Source organism: Aquarana catesbeiana, linkage group LG08 (assembly GCF_042186555.1).
Source record: "Aquarana catesbeiana isolate 2022-GZ linkage group LG08, ASM4218655v1, whole genome shotgun sequence".
NCBI lineage: Eukaryota > Metazoa > Chordata > Amphibia > Anura > Ranidae > Aquarana > Aquarana catesbeiana.
This window is the reverse complement of record NC_133331.1, coordinates 12,782,296-12,802,236: the sequence shown is the minus strand read 5'-3', so window position 1 is coordinate 12,802,236 and position 19,941 is coordinate 12,782,296. Positions and strand designations below refer to the sequence as shown.

General features: G+C 41.6%; 1 protein-coding gene across 7 annotated transcripts in view; it reads right to left on the bottom strand.

Annotated features, from left to right (window-relative positions):
• Window positions 1–19,941, bottom strand: part of ZFYVE27 (zinc finger FYVE-type containing 27) — a 124,384-nt gene that overhangs the window by 45,081 nt on the left and 59,362 nt on the right. For 4 of the 7 annotated variants that reach the window (XM_073595534.1, XM_073595528.1, XM_073595531.1 and 1 more), the window contains exons 7-9: window positions 17,407–17,549; window positions 12,971–13,015; window positions 132–203 (exon numbers count right to left, since the gene is read on the bottom strand). In XM_073595534.1, the coding sequence (XP_073451635.1) occupies window positions 132–203; window positions 12,971–13,015; window positions 17,407–17,549 (260 nt within the window). The remainder of the gene's footprint in view (window positions 1–131; window positions 204–12,970; window positions 13,016–17,406; window positions 17,550–19,941) is intronic. The other 3 variants (XM_073595532.1, XM_073595533.1, XM_073595535.1) reach the window with 1 other exon arrangement.

The following is a 19,941-nucleotide window of genomic DNA, read 5'->3' as shown; positions in this document are numbered from 1 at the left end:
ACATATTTTAAATCTATATAACTTTACGCAAGTGTACAAACTGTACGTTCTTTATCAGTCCTATGATAGACATTTCACCAATGAACAAAGATCAAAATCTTTTTTTTTTTTTTTTTTTTTTTTTTACCTACCTCAATAGCGTCTTTAAATTCATCATCAGGTTCAGCTTCTTCGGCTTCCTCTACACTCCCGGGAGAGAGGTCCTGCCACATAGAAAACATTATATGATGTGCTAAATATTCCCACCAATCTGCCGCAACATAGCCCCGCCCCCCCCTCCTATCTACACCCAGCTAGAACCATAAAGCGCCCAATTTAATTCAAGAAAGTATTGATTGCTATGCCCTGGGGTGGCAATCAAACACCCCCGAATATACATGTGCCACATCCTAAACAATTGAATGAATAGATAATAAGGAACCATGGACTTTAAACAGAACGTATTAAAAAAAAATAGCAAAATTTGAATTGAATTTTTTATCTGAACAACTAACGTCAGCCACAAAAATGTTTTCTTTTTCTTAACCCCTTCAATACCGGGCACTCCCCCCCCCCCCCCCTCTTCCTGCCCAGGTCAATTTTCAGCGGTCTCGCACTTTGAATGACAATTGCGCGGTCATGTAACACTGTACATACAGTATCTCACAAAAGTGAGTACACCCCCCACATTTTTGTAAATATTTTCTTCTATCTTTTCATGTGACAACACTGAAGAAATAAGTTAAGCGGGGAGGGGGGAGGAGGGGGAGGAGGGGGGGGAGGAGGAGGGGGGGGTTACTTTAAGAAACAGTTAGAGGACTATGTTAGTTTAGTCTTCTTTTTTGGGCCCTGCGAGGCCAAGATTGTAGGGTTTAAGTCAAGTATGGCTGCCTTAAGGTTGTTATTTTTATGTATGTTTTTAAAATCTGAATAAAAAGAATTTTCAAAAAAAAAAAAAACACTGAAGAAATGACACTTGTCTACAATGTAAAGTAGTGAGTGTACAGCTTGTATAACAGTGTAAATTTGCCGTCCCCTCAAAATAACTCAACACACAGCCATGCGATGTGCATTGCATTATATTCAGAGGAGCCCACAGAGGAGACATTGGCGGTCTTTTAAACCCTGTAGGTCTCATTTTAATGAGTGAAATAAGTATTTGATCCCCTATCAATCGGCAAGATTTCTGGCTCCCAGGGGTCTTCTATACAGGTAATGAGCTGAGATTAGGAGCACTCTCAAAAGGGAGTGCTCCTAATCTCAGCTTGTTACCTGTATAAAAGACACCTGTCCACAGAAGCAATCAGATTCCAATCTCTCCACCATGGCCAAAACCAAAGAGCTGTCCAAGGATGTCAGAGACAAGATTGTAGACCTACATAAGGCTGGAATGGGATACAAGACCATCGCCAAGCAGCTTGGTGAGAGGGTGACAACAGTTGGTGTGATTATTCGCAAATGGAATAAACACAAAAATACTTGTAAATCTTCCTTGGTCTGGGGCTCCATGCAAGATCTCACCTCGTGGAGTTTCAATGATCATGAGAACGGTGAGGAATCAGCCCAGAACTACATGAGAGAATCTTGTCAATGATCTCAAGGCAGCTGGGACCATAGTCACCGAGAAAACAATTGGTAACACACTACACCGTGAAGGACTGAAATCCTGCAGTGCCCCCTGCTCAAGAAAGCACATGTACAGGTCCGTCTGAAGTTTGCTAATGAACATCTGAATGATTCAGAGGAGAACTGGGTGAAAGTGTTGTGGTCAGATGAGACCAAAATCGAGCTCTTTGGCATCAACTCAACTCATTGTGTTTGGAGGAGGAAGAGGAATGCTGCTTATGCCCCTAAGAACAGCATCCCCACCGTCAAACATGGAGGTGGAAACATTATGCTTTGGGGGTGTTTTTCTGCTAAGGGGACAGGACAACTTCACCGCATCAAAGGGACGATGGACAGGGCCATGTACTGTCAAATCTTGGGTGAGAACCTCCTTCCCTCAGCCAGGGCATTGAAAATGGGTCGTGGATGGGTATTTTCTAGCATGACAATGACCCAAAACACACGGCCAAGGCAACAAATGAGTGGCTCAAGAAGAAGCACATTACAGTCCAGGAGTGGCCTAGCCCGTCTCCAGACCTTAATCCCATAGAAAATATGTGGAGGGAGCCGAAGGTTCGAGTTACCAAACGTCAGCCTGGAAACCTTAATGACTTGGAGAGGATCTGCAAAGAGGACAAAATCCCTCCTGAGATGTGAGCAAACCTGGCGGCCAACTCCAAGAAACGTCTGACCTCTGTGATCGCCAACAAGGGTTTTGCCGCCAAGTACTAACTCATGTTTTGTGAAGGGGTCAAATACTTATTTTACTCATTAAAATGCAAATCAATTGAGAACTTTTTTGAAATGCATTTTTCTGGATATTTTTATTGTTTTTCTGTCTCTCACATAATAAACCGACCATTAAATTATAGACTGATCATTTATTTTGTCAGTGGGCAAATTTACAAAATCAGTAGGGGATCAAAATACTTTTTTCCCCTTACTGTATCATTTGTGGGTCATACATAGTATATGTGGTGTAGGGATTTGATGTGATACATAATAATTTGCTTTGGTTGTGCCGCACTTTATGAATACATTTGAATCTATTAGTAGCGTGGGCTGCAACTGGAGGATTACTGAACAACAACTTTTTTTTGGAGAAAAATTTATTGCTATGCCCTGGGGTGGCAATCAAACACCCCGAGTAAACAAGTGCCACATCCTAATATATTGAAGAATTGAAGGATAGGGGAAAAATTGACTTTAACTGCACGTATAGAAAAATATAACAAATTTTAATAGTTCACATACATTAAGTACATATGCAGTGCACGTTCAATAAAACACACTTGAATATTTGGTACAAAACAAAAGACCTACTGATTGACCCAGGAGATAGATGCCGCTTATGAGGAAAAGATGATCCACACTCCGGTGGTTGCTCTTAAAAAGTGTAATATTTATTGACAAGCCACAGTGACCAAACGCAAATGAGAACAGTTGATGCATTTCAGCCTATAAGGCCTTAGTCATAAGGCCTTATAGGCTGAAACACGTCAACTGTTCTCATTTGCATTTGGTCACTGTGGCTTGTCAATAAATATTACACTTTTTAAGAGCAACCACCGGAGTGTGGATCATCTTTTCCTCATTTCCCTACTCAGCCAGCGACTGTGGATCGAGCACCCGGGTTCTCTGCTTTCTATGTGATGTATGGGTAGTAGCACTGACTTTTTGTATAGATGCCGCTTATATACTTCCTGTGGGGCTATACTTGGTATACATCAGAAAAAAGCCCACACTGAGATATGGCATTCGCTGTTAGGGTGTTTAAAAGTCCTTGAAGAGTTAAAAAAAATGCTCAACATGCTTCGCGACTGGAGTTGTCGCTTCTTCGGGAGCTTCTGTATCTCTGATTGGAGAAATAGATTGCAATTAAAATAGGATATAAACATTAGTGATCAGTGGGAAGAATGCTCCTTACATTGGTGATCAGTGAGAAGAATGTTCCTTACATTGGTGATCAGTGGGAAGAATGTTCCTTACATTGGTGATCAGTGAGAAGAATGTTCCTTACATTGGTGATCAGTGAGAAGAATGTTCCTTACATTGGTGATCAGTGAGAAGAATGTTCCTTACATTGGTGATCAGTGAGAAGAATGTTCCTTACATTGGTGATCAGTGAGAAGAATGTCCCTTGCATTGGTGATCAGTGAGAAGAATGCTCCTTACATTGGTGATCAGTGAGAAGAATGTTCCTTACATTGGTGATCAGTGGGAAGAATGTTCCTTACATTGGTGATCAGTGAGAAGAATGTTCCTTACATTGGTGATCAGTGAGAAGAATGTTCCTTACATTGGTGATCAGTGAGAAGAATGTCCCTTACATTGGTGATCAGTGAGAAGAATGCCCCTTACATTGGTGATCAGTGAGAAGAATGTTCCTTACATTGGTGATCAGTGAGAAGAATGTTCCTTACATTGGTGATCAGTGAGAAGAATGTCCCTTGCATTGGTGATCAGTGAGAAGAATGCTCCTTACATTGGTGATCAGTGAGAAGAATGTTCCTTACATTGGTGATCAGTGAGAAGAATGTCCCTTACATTGGTGATCAGTGAGAAGAATGTCCCTTACATTGGTGATCAGTGAGAAGAATGTCCCTTGCATTGGTGATCAGTGGGAAGAATGTTCCTTTTAATATATAGTTATTGTAGTATATATACACATATGCATAACCATATACGCAAGTTATATGAACTCACCACACTTGGTGTTGAGGAAAATCTTAACGCTCACCCCTACTGGTGGGACACTACTACTGACCAATAGGCGTCTCCTGGTGGAGGGGAGAGGAAGACCACGGGACCCCGGCGCCAAGCACAACAGGACAACTCTTATCCTGGTTTGCTGTCCTGTTGTGCTTGGCGACAGGGGGCCCGTGGTCTTCCTCTCCCCTCCACCAGGAGAGGCCTATTGGTCAGTAGTAGTGTCCCATTAATAGGGGTGAGCGTTAAAATTTTCCTCAACACCAAGTGTGGTGAGTTCATATAACTTACGTATATGGTTATGCATATGTGTATATATACTACAATAACTATATATTAAAATGTTTATATCCGATTTTAATTGCAATTTATTTCTCCAATCAGAGACACAGAAGGTCCTAAAGAAGCGACAACTCCAGTCGCGAAACATGTTGAGCATTTTTTTAAACTCTTCAAGGACTTTTGAACACCCTAACAGTGAAGGTCATATCTCAGTGTGGGCTTTTTTTCTGATGTATACGAAGTATAGCCCCACAGGAAGTATACAAGCAGCATCTATCTCCTGGGTCAATCAATAGGTCCTTTGTTTTGTACCAAATATTCAAGTGTGTTTTATTGAATGTGCACTGTATATGTATTTAATGTATGTGAACTATTAAAATTTGTTATATTTTTCTATACGTGCCGTTAAAGTCAATTTTTCCCTATCCTTCAATTTCTTTTTTAAATAGATGTTTTTTTGTACTATTAGGAAATGAACTGTGCGGAGTGTTAACTTTTTACTATTGTTCTCTTATGGTTGTGTTGGACAACGCCACTCGATGCACCACAACAGCTCTGGCAAGAACAGGCTCTTAAAACTACTTATACCAGAAGGAACTCCAATGGGCCCCATTATACAGATACATAGGAAATCAAAAGGCAGCATGTAATTGCTTAGCCCACGGGCAATCAGTTCTTACAGTCACAATTTCACTCTTCGGCTTCTACTGGATACAAAAAAAATAAAAAATAAATGCGCACTGTATTCTACTTTCTTCTTTTCCAAATGACAGCAGGTAAAGCAGAAAGACTGCTCTTTATCTTTTTTTTTTTATTATTCAAAACGAGTCCAAAGTGAAATTCCCTGGACAGGAAGAAAGCTCCATTCTCCTGCCATTTACATGTTTATTGGACTAACAACAAAGCAGAAGATATTCCATTTAGGGGTGATTACTTTAATAGAGTCATAGCAAAGCACGAACCCATCATTCATAGAGAAAAAGCGATAGCTCCAATTTCATTATAAAGTCTAATCTGTATTTAATCTTTTCAGGAAAAAAAAAAAAAAAAAAAACTTGATCAGCAAAAACAAAAACTTGGCAGCGCCGAGTCTCTAATATGTTTTCCAAGAGAAGATTGTTGGGTATGGAAAAGTCTATTGCAGGAAAAAAAAAAAAAGAATTTGATTATTTTCTTTCTATTTTATACTGCAGGGAGTTGTACCCGGAGAGGATTAGGTGTATAACACCCGCAATTCACTTATAAGAAGTATGGTGGCAAAGAAACCAGGACTATTGCCATCGCCCATATCAACCCGTGAATATATATACTTAGTGGTGGGCCAATAAGAGCACATTACATGAATATAGATATTGTACCCCGGCTTTACCATTCTCAGCCTGGGTTCATCTTAAGGACTCCTTAAACTGTAGCTGAATGAACTGTGCCAGGGTTAATGCCACTCGGAAAACCAGCAGCATGACAGCAATTCAAAGCTGGTAAGGGTTTCATTCTTCTACTGATCACCAATGTAAGGGGCATTCTTCTCACTGATCACCAATGTAAGGAACATTCTTCTCACTGATCACCAATGTAAGGAGCATTCTTCCCATTGACCACCAATGTAAGGAACATTCTTCTCACTGATCACCAATGTAAGGAACATTCTTCCCACTGACCACCAATGTAAGGAACATTCTTCTCACTGATCACCAATGTAAGGCACATTCTTCCCACTGATCACCAATGTAAAGATTCTTCCCACTGTTCATCAATGTAAGGAGCATTCTTCTCACTGATCACCAATGTAAAGAACATTCTTCCCACTGATCACCAATGTAAGGAACATTCTTCCCACTGATCACCAATGTAAGGAACATTCTTCTCACTGATCACCAATGTAAGGAACATTCTTCTCACTGATCACCAATGTAAGGAACATTCTTCCCACTGATCACCAATGTAAGGAACATTCTTCTCACTGATCACCAATGTAAGGAACATTCTTCTCACTGATCACCAATGTAAGGAACATTCTTCTCACTGATCACCAATGTAAGGAACATTCTTCTCACTGATCACCAATGTAAGGAACATTCCTTCTACTGGCCACCAATTTAAGGGGCATTCTTCCCACTGATCACCAATGTAAGGAACATTCTTCCCACTGATCACCAATGTAAGGAACATTCTTCCCACTGATCACCAATGTAAGGAACATTCTTCTCACTGATCACCAATGTAAGGAACATTCTTCTCACTGATCACCAATGTAAGGGACATTCTTCTCACTGATCACCAATGTAAGGGACATTCTTCCTACTGGCCACCAATGTAAGGAACATTCTTCCCACTAATCACCAATGTAAGGGACATTTTTCCCACTGATCCCCATCAATATGGGGGCAAGGTGCTTTAGGGGAGCTACCCCAAAGCACCCCCGATGTTAAGGGTATGTGGCCTGGTATGGTTTCCCCCTCCCCTTTTCCCGACCTGTCGGGCTGCATGCTCGGATAAGGGTCTGGTATGGTTTTTGGTTGTTAACCGCTTGCCAACCAGCCGCCATCATTATACTGCGCCAGGTTGGCACGGCTGCGCAAATCGCCGTAGGTGTACGTCGGCCGCTTTGAGAGCGATAGGTGGCGCGTGATGCTGAAGCCGATGCGCGTGGCCGGCGCCCGCTATGTATGTCGGCGACCCGCAATCACTCCTCAGAGAGCCAGAATGGGGATCTGTCAATGTAAACAGACAGATCCCTGTTCTGTCAGGGGAGTAGAGTGAAAACTGCTGTTCCTAGTGATCAGGAACAGTGATCTCTCTCCTCCTCCAGTCAGTGTCCCCCCCCCCCCCCCCAGTTAGAAACACCTCCCTAGGAACACACTTAACTCCTTGATCGCCCTCTAGTGTTAACCCCTTCCCTGTCAGGGACATTTATACAGTAATCAGTGGCTATTTTTAGGTCTGATCGCTGTATAAATGTCAACAGTCCCAAAAAAAGTGTCAAAAGTGTCTGATCTGTTTGCCACAATGTCGCTGCCCCAATAAAAATCGCAGATCGCTGCCATTACTAGTAAAAAATAAATAAAAATTGCCATAAATCTATCCCATATTTTGTAGACGCTATAACTTTTGCATAAACCAGTCAATATACGCTTATTGTGATTTTTTTTACCAAAAATACGTAGAAGAATACATATTGGCCTAAACTGATGAAGATCAGTTTGGGATATTTACTATAGCGAAAAGTAAAAAAGGTTTTTTTTCAAGATTGTCGCTCTTTTTTTGTTTATAGCGCAAAAAATAACCGCAGAGGTGATCAAATACCACCAAAAGAAAGCTCTATTTGTGCGAAAAAAAAGGACCTACATTTTGTTTGGGTACAGCGTCGCACAACCGCGCAATTGTCAGTTAAAGCGGCGCAGTACCATATCGCAAAAAACGGCCTGGTCATTAAGGGGGCAAATCCTTCAGTTCCTTATGTGGTTAAAAGGATATGGAAACGTTTGTTAAAAAAAAAAAAAAGAAGAACAAACACTAACATGTCATACTTTCCTCCTCTGTGCAGTTAGTTTTGCACAGAGTGGCCCCTATCCCCCTCTTCTGGGGTCCCTCAGCGGTGCTCCCGGCTCCTCCTCTTCTCGAGTGCCCAATCGGAGAAGCGCTCCACCTTGGTGCACCCGTGCGGTCGCGCTCCCGTATCCTGCTGCTGTGTCCATTGACACAGACAGCAGAACTCGGCTACGCCCCCCCCCCCCCCCCCCCCTCGGCTCCTTCGTCATTGGATTTGATTGACAGCAGCAGGAGCCAATGGCTGCGCTGCTTTCAATCTATCCAAACAGGACCCGAGACACCGGCTGGAGCGGGTGTGCTCGTCCCTGGAGCAGGAACGATCGGGCTCAGGTAAGTAAAAAAGGGGAGCTGAATGCATTGAGGTGAAAAACCACAAGGGGTTTACAACCCCTTTGAGGAGAGGGCCAGGAAGCCGGCTGCCAGGTCCTTTACAACCGATAACTCATCAGCTTTCAGTGGGTTTACCTGCTGATAGCTGAATGTAAACAAAAGAATGCTGGCAATGAAAACAAAAAAAACATCAGCATGCCCCCCCACGCCAAAATAATAAGCAATTAAAACCGGCATGGGGTACCCCTTAAAATCCATACCAGGCCCAAAGCGCCTGGTAGGGATGGGGGGGGGGCATGCTGTTTTTTTTCTTTATTTTTCATTGCTGCCATTCTTTTATTCTTTTGTTTACATTCAGCTATAAGTGGGTAATTCCACTGAAAGCTGCTGAGCCATCGGTTGTGAAGGACGCAGCAAGCCGGCTTCCTGGCCCACTCCTTAACCGATTCGGCCCCGGAAGATTTTACCCCCTTCCTGACCAGAGCATTTTTTTGCGATTCGGCACTGCGGCGCTTTAGCTGACAATTGCGCGGTCGTGCGACATTGTACCCAAACAAAATCGACGTCCTGTTTTTCCCACAAATAGAGCTTTCTTTTGGTGGTATTTGATCACCTCTGCGGTTTTTATTTTTTGTGCAATAAACAAAAAAAGAACGACGACTTTGAAAAAAAAAAGCTAAATTTTTTACTTTTTGCTATAATAAATATCCCCCCAAAAATATATAAAAAAACAAATTGTTTTCTCAGTTTAGGCCGATATGTATTCTTCTACATATTTTTGGTAAAAAAAAAAAAACAAAAAAAAAAAAAACGCAATAAGCTAATATTGATTGGTTTGCGCAAAAGTTATAGTGGCTACAAAATAGGGGATAGATTTATGGCATTTTTATTATTAATGTTTTTTTATTAGTAATGGCGGCGATCTGCGATTTTTATCGTGACTGCGACATTATGGCCCGACACAAATCGGACACATTTTTGGGACCATTGTCATTTACACAGCGATCAGTGCTATAAAAATGCACTGATTGCTGTGTAAATGACACCGGCAGTGAAGGGGTTAAACACTAGGGGGCGATGAAGGGGTTAAGTGTGTCCTAGGGAGTGATTCTAACTATGGGGGGGTGGGGGGGGTGGGCTACCACTGACATGACAGCGATCACAGGGAGCGGTAGATCTGTCATGTCACTAGGCAGAACAGGGAAATGCCTTGTTTACAAAAGGCATCTCCCCGTTCTGCCTCTCCACACCGCAATCGCGGGCCGCCAGCAAACAGAGTTCCCGGGACCCGCGGACGCGCTCCCACGGCGTGCGGCGCGCCCAATAGGCGGCAAATTCAAAGGGACGTACAGGTACGCCCATTTGCCTGCCTGTGCCATTCCACCGACTTACATCTGTGTGCGGGCGGTCGGCAAGCGGTTAACAAGCAGCTATTCTTCACACGGAATTCGGATCAGTCGATACATTTTCGACCGATTCGAATCTTTCTGAAAAATTGCAATTAGTTAGAAAACAAATTAAAGGAAACAAAACAAAATTTTAATTAAATTCAATACTATTGTTAATCAGAAATTCAGACACATCCGAATTTTCGAATAGTCAAAAATCGTCTGAATTTAGATTCGGACCCATACAAATTACACGTGTCCAACCGACACCATCCTCTGCCCTACCGACACCATCCACTTTTGAGGGAGGTCAAGTTTATATTTTACTGTGACATTTGTTTTACTATATTTTATAAGTTTTCCTTACTAATTAGTTTGGCCTTGCTAATAAATTTCTTTAAAAAAAAAAAAAAAAAAAAAAAAAGGAAGAAGGGCGCCATACACCAATGACTTTTAATCTCTTTCTTGTTGTTCAGGTAGATCTCCACCCCTCAAGGAGGTTGCCTACTCCTGCCCTAGACTGTTGATTGGAGCCAGAGTGAATGGACTGTTGCTTGATTGGCTGGTAGCCTCTGTGCTGTTTGGGGGGGGGGGGGGACCAATTAAAATCAACGGGCCATGCGGGGGTAGCGCTAGAGACATGTAACTTTTTCAATATAAAAAAAAATTAACTGCCTACTTTGCTTGAAATAAATTTGCACGATTTGGAGTTACTGTTCGCATAAAGTATTTTCACTAGCGGAAAAGGATTCGTAGAAGTTGGTCCGGAACACTGGAAACTTTTTAACTAGACCCATGAAAATGGTTGCTTTGAAGGAGTCTGCCACGTTGTAAATATCTCCAATGCTTTCCCGGTGAATAAGCTGGAGGCTCTGCCATCCGACCAAAGCAGTCAAAAAAAGATTACGGCCCTGGTCCAAAGTTTTGAGAATGACACAAATAATACATTTTCACTAAGTCTGCTGCCTCTGTTTTTAGACCTTTTTGTCAGATGTTACTATGGGATACTGAAGTATTAATTACAAAGCCTTTCATAAGTGACAAATGCTTTTATTGTCAATGACATCAGGTTTTTGCAAAGAGTCAATATTTGCAGTTTTTGACGTTTCTTATTTAAGACCTCTGCAATTCTCCCTGGCATGCTGTCAATCAACTTCTGGGACATATCCCGACTGATGGCTTCCCGTTCTTCATAATCGATGCTTGAAGTTTGTCAGAATCTGTGGGGTTTTTTTTTGTTCACCCGCCTCTTGAGGATTGACAAGTTCTCAATGGGATTAAAGGTCTGGGGGGTTTCCTGGCTACGGACTCGATTTTTCGAGCCAAGCCACTTAGTTATCACTTTTTCCTTATGGCAAGGTGCTCCATCATGGTGGAAAAAGGCATTGTTCCTCACCAAACTATTCTTGGATGGTTGGGAGAAGTTGCTCTCGGAGGATGTTTTTGTACCATTCTTTATTCATGGCTGTGTTCTCAGGCAAAATTGTGAGAGAGAGCCCACCACTCCCTTGGCTGAGAAGTAACCCCACCCATGAATGGTCTCAGGATGTTTACTGTTGGCACAGGACTGATGGTAGTGCTCACCTTTTCTTCTCCAGACAAGGTTTTTCCTGGATGCCCCAAACAATCAGAAATGGGATTCAAAGAAAATGACTCCCCCCCCCCCAGTCCTCAGTAGTCCAATCCCTGTACCTTTTGCAGAATATCAGTCTGTCCCTTAAAATTTTTCCTGGAGAGAAGTGGCTTCTTTGCTGCCCTTCTTGACACCAGGCCATCCTCTAAAAGCCTTCCCCTCACTGTGTGTGGAGATGCCCTCACACCTGCCTGCTGCCATTCCTGAGCAAGCTCTGCACTGGTGGTGCCCCCCGATCCCGCAGCTGAATCAACTGTAGGAGACAATCCTGGTGCTTGCTGGACTTTCTTGGGTGCCCCGAAGCCTTCTTAACAAATGCAGTGGAAATGTTTTTTTTTTTTGATGGGATTGAGTTCATTTTCATGGCAAAGAGGGACTTTGCAATTAATTGCATCTGATCGCTCTTCATAACATTCTGGAGTACTGTATATGCAAATTGCCATCATAAATACTGAGTCAGCAGACTTTGTGAAAATATTTGCCGCATATCAGTGACCATCAGTGCCACGTATCAGTGCCACCTATCAGTGACCATCAGTGCCACCTATCAGTGACCATCAGTGCCACCTATCAGTGACCATCAATGCCACCTATCAGTGACCATCAATGCCACCCATAAGTACCCATCAGTGCAGCCTTTCAGTGCCCAGCATCGCCCATTAGTGTCCCACCAGTACAATGGATGATTTTTCCTCTTAGGTGGGATTTTAAAGGGTGGAAGTCTCAAAAAAGTATAACAAAAAGTATAAAAAAATTATCAAAATTTTATTATATCAAAAATTTAAAGGAAAAACATGTGCTAGAATGGAAACAATGAATAAAAGCAACAATGGATGCCAGAATTAACAAATGATGAAAAGTACAACCAGGATATACATGACAGGTCGACAGAGCTACACAAAACCCCACAAAGGCTATATCAGCAAGGAGCCAATTGACAATGTGTCCCACCAGTGCCACCTATCAATGCCCATCAGTGCTGCATATCAGTGCCACCTCATCGGTGCCGCCTCATCAGTGCCCATCAGTGAAGGGGAAAACTTACTTATTTACAAAATTTTATAACAGAAACAAAAAGAAAAAAAATTTTTTTTTTTGCTAAATTTTAGGTCTTTTTTTATTTGTTTAGCAAAAAATGGAAAACACAGAGGTGATCAAATACCGCCAAAAGAAAGCTCTATTTGTGTGAATAAAATGCTAAAAATTCTGTTTGGGTACAGCGTAGCATGACCGCACAATTGTCATTTAAACAGCGACAGCGCTGAAAGCTGAAAATTGGCCTGGGCAGGAAGGGGGTGTAAGTGCCCGGTATTGAAGTAGTTAAATGATAATTTGGGTTTACGCAGAAATGGACTTTCTGTGGCTCTAAGTCCTGATGGGGCAAACACACCGAAGCCATGTTATCTGTTTAATTTTTTTTTTTTTTTTTCTGCAAGGGCTGTTGGAAGCAAAAATTAATCACGTCTCCAATTGAGAAACGATTGTGAAATCCTACCAGTTTATGGCTTGTAAACTCTGAGCTGTCCGAGCAGGAGGAAAACTGAGGAGACAGAAAACGGAGGAGGAGGAAACAGAGAAGAACGAGGCATTAAAAAAGGTTTTCTGAAGCAACAAAAGTTGAAAAGAAAAAAAAAAAAAAAAAAGCAACAGCAAGGCTTTTAAAAGCAAACAGAAAAAGCAACCAAAATAGAAAAAAAAAAAAACGGGGGAAATTGAATTACTGTGATGCAAAAAAGGAATACTTTTCCGAAAACACATTCATCATGAAAATAAACAAAGCAATATCCGCGGCCCGCAAAAGGAAGGCCGGGCAGGGATCCAAGCTTGGACGGGGAGCACGGACCTTGCCAGGCTGTGACTGATTTAGGGGACTCCATCCAGGCCTCAGTGCAGGAATACAACTCTACGGGATCCCAGGACCTCCATCCAACTTACCAGATGGGTAGTCAACTCATTCTTTCACCCTCGCGAGGAGTTTATCTTATTGTCCATGGAGTATTGGAGGAATGTGCTGAATAATGCAGCCTTTATATATTAAGAGGATAATAATAATGACCATCAGATGCTAGGAAAACCATTTGTAGAACCAACAAGATGAAATATAGAGAATGTGAAGGATCAGAAGGAGGGTGGATGTAGAGCTACACTTATGGTTTTATATAATGAAAGACACATTTGCCTTTATTTTAATCCTAATGTCATTCATTTGTTTTCATCAGACCAGGAAAGATGACATGGTCTATCAAACAGAGAGAAACTTCTCGCAGAAGGTCTCAGCATTCAATGGAAAGAATTTAAAGAAATGCATTAACAATTTTTTTTTCCTTGTGCTATTGGGGACCAACCCTATTATATGCAATAAAGATTCCCATTTCTTTTTCTTCAATCACCAGCACTCGGTTTATTATTAAAGGATGTAAAAAATAAAAAGCTGTGCTTACCCTACAATTAACTAATGCAACACACCAATTCAAAAATATTATACAAACAATTGATACATACAAATTTTTCGAAAGTGCAAATGTCCATAAAGTGCATTCCTCAATATTAAAAGTGCAATGGTGCAAATAAAAGCGCAATACACTTGTGCTGCAATTCCTTTAAAATAAAAACGACTTGTGGTGTGCTCCACTCCAACCGATTCCACTTGTGTCACCACCAATATCCCCCTCCCCAGGATTTAGTTGGGGAGGATTAGTATTAAAGTATCGTATACCCACTTGAAGACCCGGCCTTTTTGGCACTTTTTCTTTACAAGTACAAATATGTCTTTTTTTGCTATAAATTAGAAATGAACCCACAAACATATATATATATCTATATATATATATATATATATATCTATATATATATCTATATATATATATCTATATATATATAGATATATATATATATATATAGATATATATATATATATATATATATCTATATATATATAGATATATATATAGAGAGAGAGAGAGAGAGAGAGAGAGAGAGAGAGAGAGAGAGAGAGAGAGAGAGAGAGAGAGAGAGAGAGAGAGAGAGAGAGAGAGAGAGAGAGAGAGAGAGAGAGAGAGAGAGAGAGCGCTCTCTAGATAGATATACAAACACACACACATATATATATATATATATATATATATATATATATATATATACACATACACATACATACACACAGTTGTGCTCACAAGTTTACATACCCTGGCAGAATTTATGATTTCTTGTCCATTTTTCAGAGAATATGAATGATAAGCACAAAAACCTTTTCTTTCATTCATGGTCATGCCCCGTACACACGGTCGGATTTTCCGATGGAAAATGTCCGATCGGAGCGTGTTGTCGGAAATTCCGACCGTGTGTGGGCGCCATCGGACATTTTCAATCGGATTTTCCGACACACAAAGTTGGAGAGCAGGAGATAAAATTTTCCGACAACAAAATCCGTTGTCGGAAATTCCGATCGTGTGTACACAAATCCGACGGACAAAGTGCCACGCATGCTCAGAATAAATAAAGAGATGAAAGCTATTGGCCACTGCCCCGTTTATAGTCCCGACGTACGTGTTTTACGTCACCGCGTTTAAAACGATCGGATTTTCCGACAACTTTGTGTGACCGTGTGTATGCAAGACAAGTTTGAGCCAACATCCGTCGGAAAAAATCCTAGGATTTTGTTGTCGGAATGTCCGAACAAAGTCCGACCGTGTGTACGGGGCATTAGTGTTTGGCTAAAGCCAGTTATTATCGATCAACTGTGTTTACTCTTTTTAAATGGCAACAGAAGCTACCTAAATGACCCTGATCAAAAGTTTACACACCCCTGGTGATTTTGGCCTGGTAACATGCACACAAGTTGACACAAAGAGGTTTGAATGGCTATTAAAGGTAACCATCCTCACCTGTGATCTGTTTGCTTGTATTATTGTGTGTGTATAAAAGGTCAATGAGTTTCTGGACTCCTGACAGACCCTTGCATTTTTCAACCAGTGCAGCACTGACGTTTCTGGATTCTGAGTCATGGGGAAAGCAAAAGAATTGTCAAAGGATCTGTGGGAAAAGGTAGTTGAACTGTATAAAACAGGAAAGGGATATAAAAAGATATCCAAGGAATTGAGAATGCCGAACAGCAGTGTTCAAACTCTAACCAAGAAGTGGAAAATGAGGGGTTCTGTTGAAACTAAAATTTCAGCCACAACTGCCAGTAAAATTGTTCGGGATGCAAAGAAAAACCCCACAAATAACTTGAGGTAAAATACAGGACTCTCTGACAACATGTGGTATGGCTGTTTCAAGATGCACAATAAGGAGGCACTTGAAGAAAGATGGGCTGCATGGTCGAGTCGCCAGAAGAAAGCCATTACTACACAAATACCACAAAGTATCAATATAATACGCCAAACAGCACAGAGACGAGCCTCAAACCTTCTGGCACAAAGTCATTTGGAGTGATGAGACCAAAATTGAGCTTTTTGGCCACAACCATAAACACTACATTTGGAGAGGAGTCAACAAGGCCTATGATGAAAGGTCCACCATTCCTACTGTGAAACATGGAGGTGGATCGCTGATGTGTGAGCTACAAAGGCACAAGGAATTTGGTCAAAATTGATGGCAAGATGAATGCAGTATGTTATCAAAAAATACTGGAGGAACATTTGCATTCATCAGCCAGGAAGCTGCGCATGGGACGTACTTGGACATTCCAACATGACAATGATCCAGAACACAAGGCCACCTGTCATCGGCTACAGCAGAATAAAGTGAAGGTTCTGGAGTGGTCATCTCAGTCTCCTGACCTCAATATCATTGAGCCACTCTGGGGAGATCTCAAACGTGCCGTTCATGCAAGACAGCCCAAGAATTTACAGGAACTGGAGGCTTTTTGCCAAGAGGAATGGGCAGCTTTACCATCTGAGAAGATCAAGAGCCTCATCCACAAATACCACAAAAGACTTCAAGCTGTCATTGATGTTCAAGGGGGCAATACACGGTATTAAGAACTGGGGTATGTAAACTTTTGATCAGGGTCATTTGGGTAGTTTCTGTTGTCATTATGATTTAAAAAGAGTAAAACACAGTTGATTGATAATAAATGGCTTTAGCCAAACACTAACCACGAGTGAAAGAAAAGTTTTTGTGTGATCATTCATATTCTCTGAAAAATGGTCAAGAAATAAAAAATTCTGTCAGGGTATGTAAACTTATGTATATATATATATATATATATATATTTATTTTTTTAGCGGAGATCCTAGAGAAGATCCTTGCAAGAAAAAAAATGAGCTTATGCTTTAAAAAAAAAAAAAAAGTACAATTTGAGTACTTTCGCTCTAGACCGGAAGTGATGTCATGCCGCCTAGATCATAGAGGTGATCAGAGACGATCTGGTCTCCCCTCACCTATGTGACCAGCTTTGTGAACCATGGGGGGGGGTTAGACCCCTCCCTCTGCTTCTAAAAGCGATCCAGCAGATAATCACCCGCTCTGACTGCTTTTATAAGAAACAGAATCGCTGGCTGAAAAAAAAACCCCAAAAAAACACATATTGCGGTCAGCAAGTAGATATTCTATTATTGACCTCATTTAACAACATAGATATAGTTCTAAGGTACTACTTACATCTTTCTCAATCTGGGTTGGGTATCTCAGTTTAAGATAGACTTATTGGCTAGGGATATGGGCTGGGGAGGTTTTGCTTTTCCCTGAAGAACCCCGGTATTAGAGTATTGTATGTTCTATCATTGTCCCCATATAGTAACATAGATACAGTTCTAAGGTGCAACTTACATCTTCTCAACCTGGGTTGGGTATTTCAGTTTCGGATAGACTAGTTGGCTATGAATGGGGGCTGGGGAGGTTTTCCTTGAAGAACCTTGGTATTAGAGTCTTGTGGATAGAATTGTTCTCATATAGTAACACAGATACAGTTTCTAAGGTGCTACTCACTTCAGGACTGGTTGGGACAGGAGGTGTGGGAGTCCGCTCCACAACAGAAATGTTCTCAGCCTCTTGTGTGACTTGTGAGGGTTCTAGCGATGGCGGCTCGCTGCCACTTTTTTGCTGTAGAGACGCCCGGCATTCTGCTACCACTGTAAAGCAGAACAAATAGACAACCTTATTCACAATACATACAACACAATGAAAACTTTAAATGATCTATTACCAACACACCCAATGAAAAGAAAACCAACTTTACAAAATCGAAACGGAGAACAAATTTCAAGCGTCATGTCAGCTTATGTAGTAATACAAATAGCAATGCACAACAACCCACAGCAGCCAATCCAATCCAAATTCCACCCGACTTTAGTAAAGTAAATTCCAGTTGCTATAAATTATTGCATTTTTCACAAAATCATTGCCGTGATCATGGCCAATCGCCACCCATGTCAGTTATTGGAGGGACGCCATACTGGTTTTATACACGGACTCATTCCTTTTGCTTGCTGTGGACACTCTAGGAACACCTTTGTTTCCCTTTGGATCTGTGTTTTCAACATCAGCAAGGTCCATAAATACATGGATAAACCAGTTTGGAGTTGAGGAACTTGACTGGCCTGAACCTCAACCCGATAGAACACCTTTGGGATGAATTAGAGCAGAGATTGCCTTCTCATTCAACATCTTGCAGTCTGCGCTCTAATTCATCCCAAAGGTGTTCTATCGGGTTGAGGTCAGGACTCTGTGCAGGCCAGACAAGTTCCTCCACCCCGAACTCGCTCATCCATGTCTTTATGGACCTTGCTTTGTGCACTGGTGCGCAGTCATGTTGGAACAGGAAGAGGACCATCCCCAAACTGTTCCCACAAAGTTGGGAGCATGAAATTGTCCAAAATGTCTTGGTATGCTGACGCCTTAAGAGTTCCCTTCACTGGAACTAAGGAGCCAAGCCCAACCCCTGAAAAACAACCCCCCACACCATAATCCCCCCTCCACCAAATGATTTGGACCAGTGCACAAAGCAAGGTCCAAAAACGACATGGATAAGAGAGTTTGGGGTGGAGGAACTTGACTGGCCTGCACAGAGTTCTGACCTCCACCCGATAGAACCTTTGGGATGAATTCGAGCGGAGACTGTAAGCCAGGTCTTCTCATCCAACATCAGTGCCTGACCTCACAAATGCGCTTCTGGAAGAATGGTCAAACATTCCCATAGACACACTCCTAAACCTTGTGGACGGCCTTCCCAGAAGAGTTGAAGCTGTTATAGCTGCAAAGGGTGGGCCAACTCAATATTGAACCCTACGGACTAAGACTGGGATGCCATTAAAGTTTAAAGTGTGTGTAAAGGCAGGCGTCTCAATACTTTTGGTAATATAGTGTATTTTGAAGGAGACCCTAGTAAATCCTCATACAATAAAGGAGACAGGATAGGCAAGCGTGCATTTTAATAATTCTTCTACATCTTTTTTTTTTTTTTTTTGCACTCCTAATATATGATATAGAGGACTGTGTTCTTTTATACAAGATGCCCTTGTATGTGACCTTTTTAAATACTATTATTATTCATGCGAAGGGGAAGAGGAATGTGCATACCAGGCAATATTTTAGATTGCTCCCCGTAAAGGGTATAAGCTCCGCCCACTCTCCACCGCGCTCAGTATATTACCGCCTGATACACGAATGACACTACCTGCAAATCATGGATAGACTAGACTCAGCACAGGGAGGAAAGCCTGGAAATTAAAGGAGCGCGAAGCTCAGGGATTCTCAATGAATTGCTAAACCGTAGTAATACCGTAGTACGCTGGCTTTATTTGGGTGTATTGCTTCTTTATGAAGACCATCTCTTCAGTACAAGTACATGAGCTTCTTTTTTGGCAGATTAAAAGCGTTTCTGGCCCCATAGACTTCAATAGAAATGCCTGACTTAAACGTTTTGTTGCTCATTTTCTGCTCAAACAGCAGCTCTCAACCTCTAAATTCCTCCCCTCTCCTCCCTCAATTTCTATTGGCTAAACAAAAACACCTGAAGCTGTAAAACATTTGTAATAGCTTTAAAAATGCTTGTAAAAAGCTGCAAAAATGACGAAAAAACACCAATAATAAACGCTAAGCTCAGGTGTGAATGGAGACCAATGGTGACTACATAGTTCCAGCACACAGTCATCAGCACGCCATCAATTATCTTCTTTTTTTAGTTATCTGTATGGATGGCATTCTTCCCACTGATCACCAATGTAAGGAACATTCTTCTCACTGATCACCAATGTAAGGAACATTCTTCCCACTGATCACCAATGTAAGGAACATTCTTCTCACTGATCACCAATGTAAGGAACATTCTTCTCACTGATCACCAATGTAAGGAACATTCTTCTCACTGATCACCAATGTAAGGAACATTCTTCTCACTGATCACCAATGTAAGGGACATTCTTCTCACTGATCACCAATGTAAAGAACATTCTTCCCACTGATCACCAATGTAAGGAACATTCTTCTCACTGATCACCAATGTAAGGAGCATTCTTCTCACTG